Source organism: Juglans regia, unplaced genomic scaffold, assembly GCF_001411555.2.
Source record: "Juglans regia cultivar Chandler unplaced genomic scaffold, Walnut 2.0 Scaffold_709, whole genome shotgun sequence".
Taxonomy (NCBI): domain Eukaryota; kingdom Viridiplantae; phylum Streptophyta; class Magnoliopsida; order Fagales; family Juglandaceae; genus Juglans; species Juglans regia.
Genome location: NW_023361968.1, coordinates 1 through 18,208, shown reverse-complemented (window position 1 = coordinate 18,208; position 18,208 = coordinate 1). Strand labels below are relative to the sequence as shown.

At 33.9% G+C, this 18,208-nt stretch overlaps 1 protein-coding gene across 1 annotated transcript; it reads left to right on the top strand.

Annotated features, from left to right (window-relative positions):
- The first annotated feature begins 12,081 nt into the window (after positions 1 to 12,081).
- On the top strand, positions 12,082 to 15,557 carry LOC108982164 (ABC transporter G family member 14-like). Its single transcript, XM_018953457.2, has 5 exons — positions 12,082 to 12,371; positions 12,587 to 13,376; positions 13,788 to 13,964; positions 14,146 to 14,333; positions 14,607 to 15,557. The coding sequence occupies exons 1-5, from the start codon at positions 12,213 to 12,215 to the stop codon at positions 15,255 to 15,257; spliced, it is 1,965 nt and encodes a 654-aa protein (XP_018809002.1). The 5' UTR covers positions 12,082 to 12,212; the 3' UTR covers positions 15,258 to 15,557.
- Positions 15,558 to 18,208: the final 2,651 nt, after the last annotated feature.

Genomic DNA, 18,208 nt, shown 5'->3' with positions numbered 1-18,208 from the left:
TGAGGATGGTTTCACGCAACGTTCTAAGCCCCTCAAATATCCAAAACATGATCTAAGAACTTGAGAAAAGATCTGAGCATTGTTGACAGATGATTCATCAGATGGATCTGTAACAGTTTCCTTAAGAGATATCATCTTGTCCTACAAAAAAAAAAAATAAAGTTAGTATAAGTAACAAAAACATTATTAGACAATGAACTTAAATAAATTTAAATTTACATAATTTACCTCTGCTTCGGAATTGGTCCAAACACCATTACGATTTTTTTGTGAGCATACAATTATGTCAAATCATAGTGAGCAAAACTTTCTTCTTCCTGTAAAATGAAAATCTATATTAGAAATTAAATTAGAAAATTGTATTATATGTTAATATTTAACCGGGACTAGAATAACTTACTATTTTTTTAGACAAATGATGAAAAGATCGAGAATCCGCATAATGGTGTATCATTAAATTTGATCTATTTGTTTTGTTCACAATAATCTGTTGCTAAAAAAAATATTATGTCTATATGTTTAATACATCTATCATATAATGTTAAAAAAAGATAGCAACGAAATTACTTAATAAGCAGAATCTTCAAACATATAACAAACTTTTTCCCATTCGTTTGGTGGCATTGCTTGGAATGGATTTTGGCGTGCTTCTGTTGTAGTATTGAACTTCTAATAGTGTGCATGCCATCAATCTTTGTACCTTCAAAATGCATTCGACATTAGTTTCTCAACCGTTTGTCGATCCTCTTATCGGCCAAAATTAAGTTCAAACTCTTCCATTCAAAATTTATGAACAATTAGTATAAATACACAGTAACTTTGAATTAACTTGTTATACTTAGTTTCTTAGGATGTAACTTATTACCAGGTAATGATTTTTTATTTTTTATGTGGTCTTTTACATCTTGGGAAGCTTTAGCCCAGGAGGATGTAACCATTGGTGCATACGTGTGAGTAAGTGTACCAACATAAGAAGGAAGTCACGCTACCGAATCTTTGGAGCCATCGGTGAAATCATCAGGAATATCTACTTTAATTTATCCATTTTTCTTGCTTTCTCTGTACAGACACCCCTAGTAGTGCCTTGACCTCAGCGCTGGCTTACAACAACTATATATACAATAATAAGATAGAGCATTAAATGTCTTATTTAATTTGAAAAAATATATTGTTCTGGGTCTGGTGATGTTGGCCTACTATTGATGGTAGGTGAATCACACGAGGAGTCAGTAATGGATGAGAATGGCGCATATGTTGCTTTGCATTTGGGAGGCACATCTATTTGAAATTGTAATAAATTATTATTCGAACAAATGTTACGTTTATTTATAAGAATAATACTTACACAAATATCTGTTTGAAATTCATTCACTATCAGTACTGCTAGACAAGTTGTTCTCACCCTCACTAGACACTTCAGTTGATTTAAATTCTTCTGACATTTTAGCCTCAATTAGTTTGGGTTGAACATATTCTCTACGCAATGAGACCATGTCATATTGGTTTGTATGCCAAATATCCGTTCGAATAGATTAATATACTATTCGAGCCATTGTATATTCCATCTATTTGGTGTCAAGTTTCCCGCAAAACACATTCTACAAGTCAAACACATTCGAACAATCTCTGATGCACTACACTAACTATTCGAATAACATATTGTCTGTTCGAACACGTACCATATCTATTCGAACAAATATATTATACAAATTAATATATAATACTAATATACTATATAATTCATATATTTCTACTATATAGTATACTATTATCTATAATATATATTATATATATACTATTATATATACTATATATACATTATATAATGTTCATACTGTACTATACTTAGTGTATATAACTTAGTGTATATACTAACACTATACAAATACTACACTATATATACTTAGTGTATATACTAACACTATACAAGTACTATACTATACGTAGTGTATATACTAACATTATATTAATATAATCCATTAAACAAGTTCTCACCTTAAAACAACTAATGTAGTCCACTATATATATACTATACATATATATAGTGTTAGTATATACTATACTATATAATATTCATATTAGTATTATAATATTCATATATATATAGAGAGAGAGAGAGAGAGAGAGATTAGATCGGCTATATATATATATATATAGATATTGGAGAAGAGTAGATCGGCTAGAACCCTTCTAAACATGGAGTCACTATTATATATATATATATATATATATATACACTTGAAGCGTTCGAACAGGTCAAGGTATATTAGAATAATTTATTACCCCGTTCAAACAACATTCTCGTCTGTTTGAACTTATTTAATGCATATGACATATTTTCGAACCCTACATTTTTTGTTAAAACAAGACTGTTCTATACAAATACCCAGTTCGAATATAGAACAGAACAAATGCATCTGAGAAAAGTTTCCAGTTCAAACCCACGAGCTCTAATCTTCCAATTCGTTGCCGTCCCCGTCACTGCCACCAACTCCACCGTTGAAAGCCCTATCATCTAAGAGGTATGCCCTCAATCATCTTCTACATTGTTAGTATATCTACGGAGGATGTTTGACATCTGTGAACGGGGTCGGATTTAGAATCAATCCGACCCCATTTTGGTGTTTTTCGGTAGAAATTATCGGTAGAAATGATTAGGCTTTACTCATTAATCATTTCTACCCATTTAAACGAAGGATTCGAAGGGTTCTTATATGTTTTATGTTTGGTGCTGAGTTGACTCAACCATGGTTGTTTGGCAAGTTTTCATTCGAATGGATTCAAGGCCGTTCGAATGCTTAATTGCCAAACAGGCGTTGCAGTGTTGGAATATGATATTGTCTATTCGAACACATATGATTTACATAGCCCGGTTTGGATATACAAAACCATCTAATCTAATCTCATCTCATCCTATTTTATCTCATTATTACAGCTTTTTTAAACTCCCACATAAAATATAATAAAAAATTCAATTTTTTCAAATCTCAAACAAAAATAATATAAAAAATTATATTGTAACAATATTTTATTCAACTTTCAACAAAACATCTCATCTCAACTGAACTGCATAACCAAACGAGACCTAAGAATAGTTCGAACATTTATTTCTGTTCGAACTTAGATGTCCTTTTGGCCAAATAGTCAAGATTTAGTACCGTTGGGCCAAAATAGAACGTATAATTCTCTAGTTCGAATGAGACTCTTACCCGTTTGAATCGATGTGTGTTTAGTTCAAACTTGGTGATTAGCTTTCAGATTGTAATTATGGTTAGTTCGAACAACATTATTTCTGTTTGAAGGGGTTGTTTAATATTCGTTATTTAATGCAATGTTATTAATATTTTATTTATATTCATTGTGATTTTATGATCAACAGTGAACTAATGACAACTAGTGGAAGAAAACATGGGAACGAAACCGAACAACCTAGAGGAGTACCTAGTGCTCAGCCGCGGAGACCGATATTTGTTGAGCGGGAGATTATTCTAGATGACTTCAGTGATATTGCCTGGGATGGACAGAGCATGTACTTCATTATCAACGATCGGGGATGAGCACCAATTTGTCAGTAGAGGGGTGTTGCCTATCCGGACATGGTCAGTGAATTCTACCGTACCATGGGAGAGATAGAGTCTGATGCGGATACCTTCACCTTTACCGTTCGAGGAGTGAATATTACTATTTCACCGTCTATTATTTTTGATTTTATTGGTATCCTGCACATGATGGGTGCATACCCTGCATTGGTTGCACCGCCTGCTCCGGGTGCAGGGACAAATAGTGAGGGTGATAGTGTGAGGACGATGCTCCAGCAGATGACAGTCTCATAGACGATGAGGTTCGTTAGATGATGTTGGACACTTCGGCTCCTCCATATGATGGCAGCAAGATCATCAGGCAGGTAGACTGTACAACATTTTTTAGAATGCTAAATTTAATTGTTTCCACTAACATCGATCCGAGAAAACACAAGACATATTTTGGCATCGAGCGAGCTAGATTTATGTTACGAATAGCTCGAGAAGAGCCGATTGATTTGTTGTTATATTTCTTCTACTGGATTCGATTTGAGTCACGCTATTCTAGTGGAGGTAGTCTACTATTTGCACTGATGATCTCTAACATCCTAGTTCAATTGGGGGTTAATATGTAAATGATTGTGAGGAGGCAGCCATAGATTGGGCCTCTTAACAAGATGACATTCAGCGGAAGTGAGGGTTACTTGCGAAAGACTCGAGCTAATATTCCAGCAACATAAGATAGTAGCACGACGAATGAGCCAGTTTCTACTCCTGCTTAGACATAGCCTGTTGGGGCTACTTTGGATGAGGTACAATCTCTGTTAAAGGAGTATCACCGACTTTTGATCAAGGAGATCATTGATCCCATCATGGGGAAGCTTCACGAGATGGAGGGACGCAAATCTGCCTTACAGGAGGATTTTGGCTACATGCTAGATAAATAGTTTTAGTTTTTATTTGACTTTTATGTACATTATATTTTTGGGATATAATTAGTGTATAATTTTTATTTTTTGTGTTTCCTAGCTTGTTTATTGTCAAAAATATTGTTTTCTTATTTTACTAAAGTAATATTTATTTAACTAAAAATCAAATCTAACATAAAAGAACTCATTCAAATATTTTTAAATTAATTTATGAACATGAAATATTTTAATTCACCATAAATAATACTATATAATATATATATATTTTTTATATTTTGAAAATGATAACTAATAAATTAAAAAGATATTTATTTTTAAGGTATTTTGGATGTCTTTCAATAAATTATTATAATTAAACAATCTCGTTCGAACGTTTATTTTGGATTTGAACAAAGTTCATTCCCGTTCGAACATAAAACTTTTGTTTGAACAATATTAAATGAAATCCCTAATTTTTTTTTTTTTTATAATTTCCCACCAAACAAGTCGTTCGATTGAATAAATGTGATGTTCAAATTAGTACGAAAACAATTTCTTTGAGTTCGAACTATCTTGCAACCATCCCACTAGATTTTCCAACCAAAAAATCTCGTTCGAACATAAAATTTAAGTTGGAACTGTTTTGAACTTCCCCCGGAAAAATTATATGTAATTTTCCGCTAAGATTATTGTTCGAATAGATACAAAACGATTTGAACAAATGGTAACTCACTATTCGAGCATTTATTTACCCGTTTGAACATATTTCTAATTTTGAGATGATATATTTCGTCACAAAAATTATAGTTCGAAGAGATATTTATTCATTCGAACGCTTTGAAAACCTCATCCATATTTTGAGACTAAATTTAAATTTCGTCCTAGATAAGTATTTTTAGGGATGGAATTAAATTCGTCTCTAATAAATTTCTTCTCTAAAAGTAAAATTTGTTGTAGTGCTTCCTCCTGATCTAGGTATATTTTTAAGACCTATTCTAGCTTTTGAATTTATATTTATATTCTTTTTTTTTCCTTCCTGGAGGGGGGGTGGATAGAACACATTGTATTTTGGTGTGTGAGGGATCGAGGGAGAGCTGATATGTATAGATTGAGATGGTTCATCATGCATGTGTAGGGGTTGACAACTTCTTCTTGACTTGAGTTTGATCACCACATGAATTTCCATTCATGGGTTTCTTTCTACATTTATGCATATCCCACCCCTTGGTGTTACTATCTTTTGATTCTCCTCTTACCATGATTGCATGAGTATATGAAATCTTGAAGAGTATGAGATGTATACATAAAAATATACAAATGATATATATATATATAAATGTGTGTGTGTGTATATATATATATATAAATATATATATATATATATATATATATATAAGGGATAAGGATACCACAAGAACTTGATCTGAACTTTTGGGGCAACAATGAACACTAGATAATACTTGAGAGAAATAGATACATAAAATAGGGTTTAATTATAATATATATTCTACCCGTCATGTAGATTTTCAGGACAACAATAATTTAATTAGTCTCAATAAATTATGTAGCAGTACTTATTTCATGTGTCTATCTCTCTTCGTCTTAAGGCCCTAAAGTTCGAGTAAAATTTTGAGAAGATCTTGGCCTAATGATATAAAGTTGTAGAATAACTAATTTCATAAACTATTTTGTACTACAATTACTTATGATCTTGTCTTATTTTTTTTATTTCACAGCACATTATCAACACGAATTAAGCTTCACTGCTTGAGACACATTATCATTTACATGAATAATTATAAACCAAGGACCTTATTAATTATTGAAAAATAGTTGACCATTGGTCACAAGATTCTAAGATCGAGTATATATTAATTTGCACTCTTTAAATTAATGCAGCTCAAAGTGGACATTATGCCAAAAAAGATCAATAGAGAAGACATGTTAGAAAAAATATATATACCGTCAGTACATTTCATGCCTTCTAGTCCTATAATATTTATATAAAGAGTGCAAATTTTACGTACAAAATATTCTTGAAAAATATATTGTTTGCTAGAGATTGAACAAAACAATAGCTCTTATTAAAAAATTAGTTCTAATCTCGTCAAACTGATTGTACACTATTTCTTGAAGTAAAGTATTTAAACCTTATTTCATTGTCATAAAATAAATTGTGGCAGGAACAATATATCAATGCCAAGGGGGATCGTATATATATATATATATATATATATATATATATATATATATATATATATAGTCTTAACTCTTCAAATAAAAGATTACACCTTAGAATGAGGCAAAACTAGGAAAAAAAACATAGGCTAGCTTAATGCCTAAACCTTTAATGAACTGTGAAAATAAGTGTTATAGGCCATGAGGTATGAAGAACATTAACCATATATGCATGTAGATGTAGGGCAGCAACCCGACCTGAAACAACTGGGTTTGTGCCCGACCCGAGTGTTCCCATCCAAGGTTTCAAACCTACCCGACTCGACCCTAACAAACAGAGATCGGGTTGAACCCGTATGACCCGACATTCACCATAGAGGGCCAAAAAAAAAAAAAGAATCTGTGTTCTTCACTTCCGCAATGATGTACAAAATATTTCTATCATCTGTATGATTTGATCATAATATCAAATTATCAATCTCAGATCAACATCCCAAAAAACAAAAAATGAAAAGTGTAGTTTGCAGAATTTCAGCGTCTTCTTCTTACTTTACCGATAGGAAAAAAATAAAAGAGAAACCGAAAGGAAATTTCTTGGGAAACAAACAGAGAGAGAGAGAGGAAAAACCATTTCAGCACTTTCTGTAAACAAGAAATATTTTGTAAAGAGATCAGACAAAGGTCAACCATGAATTCCATAATCTTCACTTCCTTTGACGCCGTGTGTGTGGAGTTGTTGGGCCAAAATGTGAGGGCTTCCTTCCCTTCCATCGCCAAGGGCCGCAACGATACCACCGCCGCCAGTATTGATGTGAACAAGAAACAGCCACCATCGGAGACGCATGTTAAGAAGGAGAAGCAGCCGCAGCAGCGGAGGTCATTGCGATTCACACAGGACTTGGATGGGCTGAACTCCTTTGAGACTCTCATCTCTTATTAGGCGAACTACAGTTCGTAGAGAGGGGTTTCATCCGTAGTGTCTTTTTGCTACATAGAGAGAGAGAGAGAGAGAGAGAGAGAGGCGTTACGGTTTGTGTTGGATATAGAGAGAGAGGCGCTAGGGTTTGTGTTGGATAGAGAGAGAGAGAGAGGGGGGGGCTAGGGTTTGTGCTGGATAGAAAGAAGAGAGAGGGGGCTATGGTTTGATCAGTTTCGTCCGCTTAAAAGCGGGTTGGACATCATCCAACCCGCATATAGTTTTAATCCGATTTTATGCGGGTTGATCGGATCGGTTTTGTTGGGTGGGTCGAGCTTATTGTATTTTTGCACAGGCCTATGTAGACGTGTGCCTGCAGGTCTTGATATACAAATAAGAAAAGGAGATCGAAATGAATTTGCTATTGCATTAATAAATGATCAGTGGATTCCATACTAATTTTATCTTGATATTATAATAGATTATTTTACACACTTTGATTAAGATTTGTGCAAATTATTGAACCATTTTTACTTTGATAAGATGATTCATTGATTTTCCAGGAAGTTTTTTATTTGTAAGGTTGTGACGAGAATTACAATAATATTCTTAATAGAAACATTTCGTTTAATGCGTTTTTCCTCAATAAGATTTTAATAGTTATATTCTTTATGGATGAGTAAATATTTTTTATTGGATTAATGAATATTTTACCTTCGATCGTGATAGTTGTTGCCTTTTGATTGCCCTGATCTTATTATGATCTTGTTTCTACCTCTATATATGACGCGTGAAGCTCTAGCTAGGGAGCTTGAGCATGCAGTCATTTCTTTCGTTTCACAACAGAAAAAGGATTTATGAATATTTCACTAGCTAGCTGGGCAAGTTTAATTCATCACCAATATGATAAGTAATTAACACAGATAATTTCTTAATTCACAATTATCATTCACTACTATAAGAAAACTACTGCTTATTTGTGCCCAGTTATTTCTTGCGAAAATGACTATTAACTGTTAATATAAGTTTATTTTTTCTCAAATAGTCATTCTCGTCACAAATATATAATCGGTTACGAATGCTCGTTTTTCTTGTAGTGATTATAAATATTAATATATAATAACCAAGCTATATATATTTATATATACATCCAAATAAAAATGCATTTCAATATAAGTTTTGGTCGAGGCATTATTAATTAATGAAAATCTAAAGCATGAAATATATAGTACTTCGTTTAGAGTATATAATCATGAACGTCATTGATTCATGAGATGATTAAGTGCATTGAACTTGGCATATATATATCATGCATAATTCCACAGATCAATTAAGCATAAACTAATAATTAATTCATATATAATTGTTTATTAATGGACTTGCTGATCATTTTTTTTTTTTTTGTATTATTCTCAATCATTTTCTCCACTTCCTGCCAATATATAAATTCACCAACAGAAGTTCTAATTGGATCCCTCAGGTTATAAATCGCTTTTAGACCCGAAGATCTAGTCAATATCATACATGATTTTAATGATATTGAACGTACATACATTATCAATATTTTATACAATAATTATATCACCAGTTTTGCCACCCATATAATATTATATATATATATAGTTTATACAAATCAAGAATATTCATTCCTCTAAAAAAAAAAAAAGAAATAAAAAGCTGCCAGTTGCTACTAGTATATAATATTATCTGATTCCAAATGGACCAAAAAATAGTCAACAGGGAATATGGTATACTATGCATACCATGTACTAGTACTAGGAGATAAGAAATCAAGAATATTATCATTAATTCTTCACGCTATATATATATTATATATATATATATATAGGCAATTAATTAATGAGTGATTAAATGAAGTACTATATAATCCCCATATATATATAAAGATGATAATATACCAAAGAAACAGTTAAGATTAACTAATTATATATAAAGATGATGAGGATCAACTGGAATGCCGAAAGTGAGACGGAATTCTTTTCCTTTTACTGTGTAACTAAAAAAGAACATTCTCATTAATAGTATTTTTGGGTATATAATATAATATCATGTGGTTTATAATTAATTGGAAAGTTCGATCCTTCAAATCATTTTTGATTTGTTCCCTTCCCATCCCTAACTACTAGCTCCTCTTTTTCTTTTTCTTTTTCTTCTCTTGTTTTTGTTTATAATTAACTAGCTTTGATATATATTCTCTCTCTCTCTCTCTATATATATATATAAGTTGACATAAAAAGGGGTGCCACTTAACCAATATGCATGCGCACCCAGCTTCGCAAGAAGACTGCATGTCTTCAACAAAGAAAAGGTAGTCACCACCTGCACGACCCATATATATATGTATATATATATATATATATATATTTTTTAATGGACAGAAATTGGAGTCCGATTGATGGGTTCTCCCTTTAATCATTCCTCACTCTTATTCAATGGGATTAAAATAGTTTTGAAGAGGAAAAAAAATGAGAGAGAGAGAGAGATTTTTTTTTTTTTTTGGGGGGGAGGGGGGTGACTCATTTGTTATTAGCATATTATATAGAACTTCCTCATTAATGATGTTACTTTAAATGAATAGTATATATTGCGATATTTCTAATCACATGCAATATTCATGATAAGATAGAACAGTCATATCGAACATCGGAGATACGAATGTTGAAAATTACAGCGTAGACTCAATAGGTAATTAGAAAGGAATAATATATATAATAGGAATCAGTTGGATATAGCTTTACAAATAAAGGAAAAAGCACCATTGCTAGCTTTCGCCACCTTTTATTCACATGATCAAGAACTTATTCTTGGTCGTAGAAGAGAGAAGAATTAAGTAAATAATTCTCATCACAGAGGCATGCCTGGATCATATGAATGAAGACTCGACATCTAAACCACCCGGGAAAAGGTTTCTGCAGCGAATAAATTAGTACTACTGCAGCTGCCTATAATTAACAAACTGACGTTGATTACTTATACAAGTTGTAAAGATAATGCATGCATGCAGTGGAAATATGAGAAACATCGACCCTAAATGACTATAAGTTGATGCATTCAAGATGAAGATGGACGTTACACGTTCAAAAAAGAAGGGAATTAAGAGATTCCTTGGTTCTCTCAGAATTCTACACGTGATATGAGAAAACAAAGTCGTTCACATCTTTGAGCGACTACATACAGATGAATCGACCTAATGTACTCCTTGTCCACATGATAAATGCTAAAAGGAACTGAAATAACACGAATTCTCTCCGGCGGCCGGCCTCTTTGAAAACTTTAAACTGATGCTGTACTTACGGAGGCTTTAATTTAATCTGTAGGAGGTTTAGTTTATATACAAAAGTAGGGTAATCCGATTCCCGGCCCATCCTTTTAAAATTGCTTTAGCAAATCATGACGTAATTCGATCGTTGATCAAGTACTAGGCTAGCAGCATGTATAGTAGTACTACTACTTTATAAAATGCTTGCTTATAAAACTGAGAAAATAAGCCGACCAAGAATATATAGTCTACGTCGAAAAACAAGAATTTCGTTAAAAAAACATAAGAACATAGAAAAACGTATATACGTGCACAGTTTTTATATTTAGGGTTGGAAGAAAATATCACTTTAATTAATAGATGGCGTTAAATTCCGTCTACCATTTCTCCTTAATTATTGATATTTCATGGCGTTCCGATTCCGGATTTTGTAATATTTAAGAAATGCTTGATTTATACAAAAATATTTTTATAAAAATAAACTTACAAACTGACATATTAATATAACGTCTCAAATTCAGATAGTCTCCTGTCTTTTAAAACAGACCTAAATTAATTTTTAGAGAATGAACCAACCATCACCATGACCATGCAGTTTAGTAGTCAGGACTGCGACAGTCCCACTTGCTTTCATTATCTAGCTAGGTATTCTAGTGTGGAACTGCAAGAAGCACTAGAAAATTCTCTAGTACAAGACAATTAATAAACAACAAGCTGCTAATTAATTCCTTTCTTTTTTCTATCTAAATATAAAAACAATTTCCTTTAGTTTCACATATATAGACGACACATGATATAAATGGTAATCATAGTCACAAGTTCTTAAGAAATATGAAAGAACATTAAAGATCCAGAAAAATATTTATAACCCAAAAATAGAGGAGAATTTCTATTTTTGGCCCTCTAGTACTTCATTTGCTTTCTGCTCATTTTAGGGCAAAACTTGCATAATGGCTTGAATCAGTAACATCCAATTACGACTTTCATTATGCTGCATAAATGTCTGTACCCATGTTCACCCTGGAAAGATGAATCAAAGAGCTAGTGAGGAAAGAGAGAGGGGAGATGCAAATAGTGGGAGACACGGGAAGAAATTTCCATAAAAAAACAATAACTAAGAGTTAGTGTCAGAGACTCGGAATAATCTCAAGAGATAAAGGTGGGGTCCCACAATGGAGCAGGGTAGGCCTACATTACAGGGCCTTGGTAAACAGGGGACTGCATCCTCGTCGATGCATCTCTGCTATATATTTATGTGCTCTCCCCAGTTCACTTTAGGAAGCCAAGTTAAAAGGAAGTCCTTAACTTCTCTCTGCTTCCCCCAATCATCATCCTCTCACCACTGCCATCATCACCAAAACGCAGCAGCAACTTAATTTTTGGCCTTGCCTTGCTGCAGCCTCAACTGCATGGAGCCTAAACCAGAATTTCGTGACAGCGAACCTGTGGACAATAATCTGCCTACAGAGATGTCGGAACCCCAGAACACCACTGTCCTTGCCTACCCTGTACGAGCAAATTCTCAGTCTGTTTACCAACTCACGTCCTTGTATCCTATAACTTTAAAGGTCATTATCTCTCTCTCTCTCACTCACTCTCTCTCTCCCAAAGCAAGCTACATATATTTTGTTTAACATCGAGTATTGTTTATGCATAAACAATAAATATTCATGAATTACACTGGTTAATGTTTTTTTGGTATAATGATTATCCTCTCTTTAATATAATGAATTAGAACTTTTGCGCAAAGTTTCATGTTTCTTTTCCGTGTTTCTTTGCACAGTTTGAAGAGGTGGTGTACAAAGTCAAACTGGAGCAGAAAGGATTATGCTGGGGTACATGGAGTAGCAGTGAAAAAACCATACTGAATGGATTAACAGGCATGGTTTCCCCAGGAGAGATACTAGCGATGTTAGGGCCATCCGGGAGTGGCAAAACCACCCTTCTTACAGCCCTTGGAGGCCGTCTAAATGGCAAGCTGTCCGGAAAGATCACATACAATGCTCAGCCTTTTTGTGGTACCATAAAGAGAAGAACAGGATTTGTGGCTCAGGACGATGTTTTGTACCCACATCTCACTGTGACCGAAACCCTTCTTTTCACCGCACTCCTAAGGCTACCCACTAGCTTGACTAAGGATGACAAAGCCCAGCATGTGGAGAGAGTGATCACCGAGCTGGGATTGAATAGGTGCCGCAACAGCATGATTGGGGGGCCACTTTTTAGAGGTATATCAGGAGGAGAAAAGAAGAGGGTGAGTATTGGTCAGGAAATGCTAATCAATCCAAGCTTGCTTCTGCTAGACGAGCCAACCTCGGGTTTGGACTCGACCACGGCTCAAAGGATCATGACCACAGTCAAAAGGCTTGCCAGTGGGGGTCGAACCGTGGTCACCACCATTCACCAGCCCTCGAGCAGGCTCTACCACATGTTCGACAAGGTCATCTTGCTCTCTGAGGGCTGCCCCATCTATTATGGTCCTGCTTCAGAAACCTTGGGATATTTTTCCTCAATCGGCTATTCCACATCCATGACCATCAATCCAGCTGATCTTTTGCTTGATCTTGCTAATGGTAATTTCCACCTTCTTTAAGAATTTGGTTTTGTTAAAGGGACTTCCTTTTCTTCTATTGGATTTCTATTTAGCATCTTTCAACCCAGATGGATGTGTCACTTGGAGTGCTAGTACTGATAGTGGAGATAAAAGCTCACTGTTTAATGAATATAACACGAATATCAATATTCTACATCCTCCCATTTTAGCACATGATACGTATACGTATATGTATTTATATCTTCATATACGTAGTCACGTGCACACACGAACATGATTATCAATTTTTTTTTTTTTGCACTTCAAATGGTGAATTTGGTCTAGGATCTAACATGTTTGCAGCTTGTTGACTTTGTGGCTTTGAATAATGTGAACGAAGGAAAAAAGTATGCGATGTCATGACCATTGAGGTAAATTTGAAAAATTGCAGGAATTTCTCCCGATTCCAATCAATCAACCGAGCAAGTAGAGAACATGGAAGAAGAACAGAAGTTGGTCAAGGAAGCTCTGATTTCAGCCTATGACAAGAACATTTCTACGAGGCTGAAGACTGAGCTTTGCAGTTTCGATGTCAACAACTACAACTATACAAAAGATGGCTGTAAAAGTAAATCTTCTCTCTTCTCCCTCTTATTGGGGCAATATATTTGATCATTAATTTATCCTAACCCAACCTCATGCAGGAGCAAGTAGATGATCACCATCGGCTGCAAATGTTCATTATTTTTCTTCTCTTCTGCTACTTTAGTTTCGGCTAATGCGAAGTACTGACTTCTGGTAATGAACAGGACATGACTTCAAATCAGAGCAATGGTGTACAAGCTGGTGGCATCAGTTCAAGGTGCTGCTTCAGAGGGGACTGAGGGAGAGGAGGTTTGAAGCCTTCAACAGGTTAAGGATTTTCCAAGTTATAAGTGTGGCCGTGCTTGGTGGACTCTTATGGCTGGACACGCCACCATCTCACATTGAAGACCGTGTAAGAATCTCTCCTAGTTTCAATTAGTCAAAATTCTATTGCACATGTACAAATTGAAGTTTGTGTCTTTAATTCATGTCAAAATTCTCATATTTTCTAACAAAATTACCTCCAATAATTTTCTCCTTTAATCCTAAAAAAGTTTTGGGGAGATCTCGCCGTACTTGAACATAGTTATTGGATAAATTTACCATGATATATATTGAGATAGTAGTTTTTATCTTAAATTATTTTCCTTATAGGCTCTAAACAAGGTTTGCATTCTGACTGCAGATCGCTTTGCTCTTCTTCTTCTCTGTGTTCTGGGGTTTCTACCCTCTCTACAACGCAGTTTTCACATTTCCCCAAGAAAGAAGAATGCTAGTCAAGGAAAGATCATCGGGAATGTACCGCCTTTCATCCTACTTCCTAGCCAGAACAGTTGGAGACCTGCCGCTGGAGCTTGCACTCCCAACAGCCTTCGTTTTCATTATCTACTGGATGGGTGGACTTAAACCCAATGCCATGACTTTCATCCTTTCACTGCTTGTTGTTCTCTACAGTGTCCTTGTGTCCCAAAGTCTTGGCTTAGCCATCGGTGCAATTCTCATGGACGTAAAACAAGCAACTACTTTAGCTTCTGTTACAACCCTTGTTTTCCTGATAGCAGGAGGATACTATATTCAGCAGATTCCTCCATTCATAGTCTGGCTTAAGTACTTGAGCTATAGCTACTACTGTTACAAACTACTTCTTGGGGTTCAATACAAAGAGGACGATTATTATGAGTGCTCAAAAGGAGTGCTGTGTCGAGTTGGAGATTTCCCTGCAGTCAAATCAATGGGTCTGAGCCATTTATGGGTAGACGTGGCCATCATGGCCCTAATGTTGGTGGGTTATCGACTTGTTGCTTATTTGGCACTGCATAGAGTGCAGTTTAGGTAGAAATTTCTCAAGCGTTTCAGCAGAGGACGTTCCCTATTCCATCCAGCAAGAGTTCTGATCTTCTTCTTCTTTCTTCTTCTTCTCAACTGAGGGAATAATATTCTGTTTAGATAGATCATGATCATCATCATGTTGTGAAGTTTTGATCAATCTCCCTCTGATCAACAGTCTGGCTGTATTATTAGCCTGCCCTTTTCGTTATAACTCAGAGACCAATAGTACTAACTCTTAAGCTGCTTAATTTAAGAATAAATTTCTGTCTTTTCTGAATAAAGTGTTCATCAATATGCTATCTGACAAGAGGAGATCAGGAAATCAAATGAAAAAGTGTAACATGTTCATTTCGGTTTTCAGGAAAGGTTAAAAAGATGACGTCCGGACTCCGGACCTTGAAGCTCTAATCAGTAGTACTCCTCTTTTGCAGTAGTCAATTATAAATACTTGTGGGGCTTTCTTACCAAACTAAAAACGTACTCTTGTTTAGTTAAAGGATTCCTGCAAGTGCATCGATACAAAGAGAAAAACACTCAGGCAGGGATCATTAAAAAGTTCGGAATTCCTAAGGCAAATGAGACCATTTTTAGCATCCTCAATCCAAAAAGAAAAGGATCAAAACTACCTACTTTTCTGTTCTTTTCTTTTCAGTTCATGTTTGGATTAAATCCCATTTTCGTTATAACAAAAGCAAGATCAGGTGATGAAAGCAACATACCATAGAAAGAATAGACTACCAAAATCATATAATTCTCACATAATTTCCAATATTGCGCAAAGTTATTCACAAGCAGTAGCAGAATTTGTGAAGGGGAATTAGCCAGCAGAGAACAACGAGAGGAGGGAGGCCCACTTTCACGTACGTGGACATCACCCCGGTCGAAAGGTCACTGAAGTTGGGTGGAGACCCATGCAGAGAAGAAATAAAAGCCGAAATCCTTGGTGATTTCCTACTTGAGTACAATGCACTATCCCTTCCACGCCAACATTTATCTCCAGGAATATTAATATATAGCAAAGAACAAAAATCTGCATTCTGTCCCGTCCTTTTCTTCTTTGATTTTCTAGAAGTTGTGGCCTTTATTTAAGTATTAAAAAGGTGTGAGAAGGCTGATGATCATTAGGTCAGAAATTCAAATGATAAACCAGAAGAAACTAAGCAAGCAGTGCTTCTAACACTGAAAAGATCAGCTTTTGACCACACTGGAAATAATTTAACTAAAATAATTTTTGAGTCCCTGAAAAATAACTTTCTAAGGTTTTTAATTAATTAAAAACAAACAAAAATCACAAAAAATAAAAATAAATAAATAAATTAAGGTGACAATATGTGACACATTTTGTAAACCTAGCTGGAACAATACTAGGACACAAAATTAGCAGCATAGGGTTTTGAAATAAATGGGTTCAGTCAAAATAGGTTGACCCATTAAGACACGGTTAATAAACAGGCCAATAGTGGGTCAACTTGCTTTATCCAAAATCAACCTACAATAATACATTTAAATTTTATTTCAAAATTACAATTTTACTATTGTTGAGTTATAATATCGGTATTTTTCAATGTACAACCCTTTATAAAACCATGTTTTAAAATAAGGATATTTATGTAAAATAATATTACTTTTATAAGTTATTTTATAATAATTATATAAAATAGTGTAAAAATAGTTGTATATATATGATTTTCCTTTCTTTCAATATGCTTATATTTTCATTATAGGACTTGTAATTCTAGACCTAAGCTCATATAATTTGTTATTGTTGGGTTTGTAACATTTTTTTATTATACGTTAAAATTTGAAAAGTATTAATATTTTGTTTAGTAGCTAGGTAATCTTATTGTTTTTTTTTTCCCAAGATATTGTGGCTTATAATAAATATATATTTGTTAACAAATGAATTCTAACAAATGAATTATATAATTATATATCTACATAATAAAAAAAATGAGTTATATAATTATATATCTACATATGAATTTTGATGATAGCAAATAAATTCAAGCATAAAGGAGTTTTAAGCTCAAGTTGTCTACACAATAAAGCCAAACACATCAACGAACCAAGCATGACTAAGAAAGGGAACAAGTTCACAAATAAAGCTATTAAAGTAAGTTTGTACATCTCTTGATAAAATTCAAAATTGTAAGGCTTAAAATTAATATTTTCTGATAAAGCATCAAATTATATTTTCCACATGTGCATAATATATTTGAAAATTAAAAGTTAGAGTTTTGAATTTTTTAAAGATGATTGATTGTCATCTTTCACAATCATCTTTCACAATCATCCTTCACATATGTATGTTTTGTTTGAAAATTTTGAAAAGTGATTAATGCTCTTTGTGACATATGCAAAAGGTAGATAATTTTGTTTGAAAAATATGAAAAGTAAATAATGTTCATTTTGTCATATGCGAAAAGTAGATGATTTAATTTGAAAATTTTGAAAAGTAATTGACGTTGTCTTTGACAATTGCAAAAAAGGAGAAAGTTTTATTTGAAAATTTTGAAAAATGGATGGTGTTCCTTTTTGACATGCGAATCTTTTTAAGTTTGAAAATGAAGTCTCATATGTAACGTCCCGATCCCGTAGGGATCGAAGAGTTACTCCCTATAACTTAAAACTCACAATTCATCAACAAATTTATAGACTCCAAAATATAACGTCATCAGAATACTACAAAGTCTCTTAATAAAATCCACCACTGCTCAGAAATCTTCTATGAGTAATCCACTATACTTAAATAATCATCTCACCGACACTCCATAATCCTGATCCTTAACTGGTCTATTAAAAAATCATCTGAAAAATAAATGGAGATAAGGGGTAAGTTATCAACAACTCAGTAAGCAGAGGACATATACTAGTGTGTAAACATGAGCATTTTCATAGAGTTCGGAATGCAGAAACAAAACATTTCAGTATCAATATGCAAATCTCAAAAAATACATT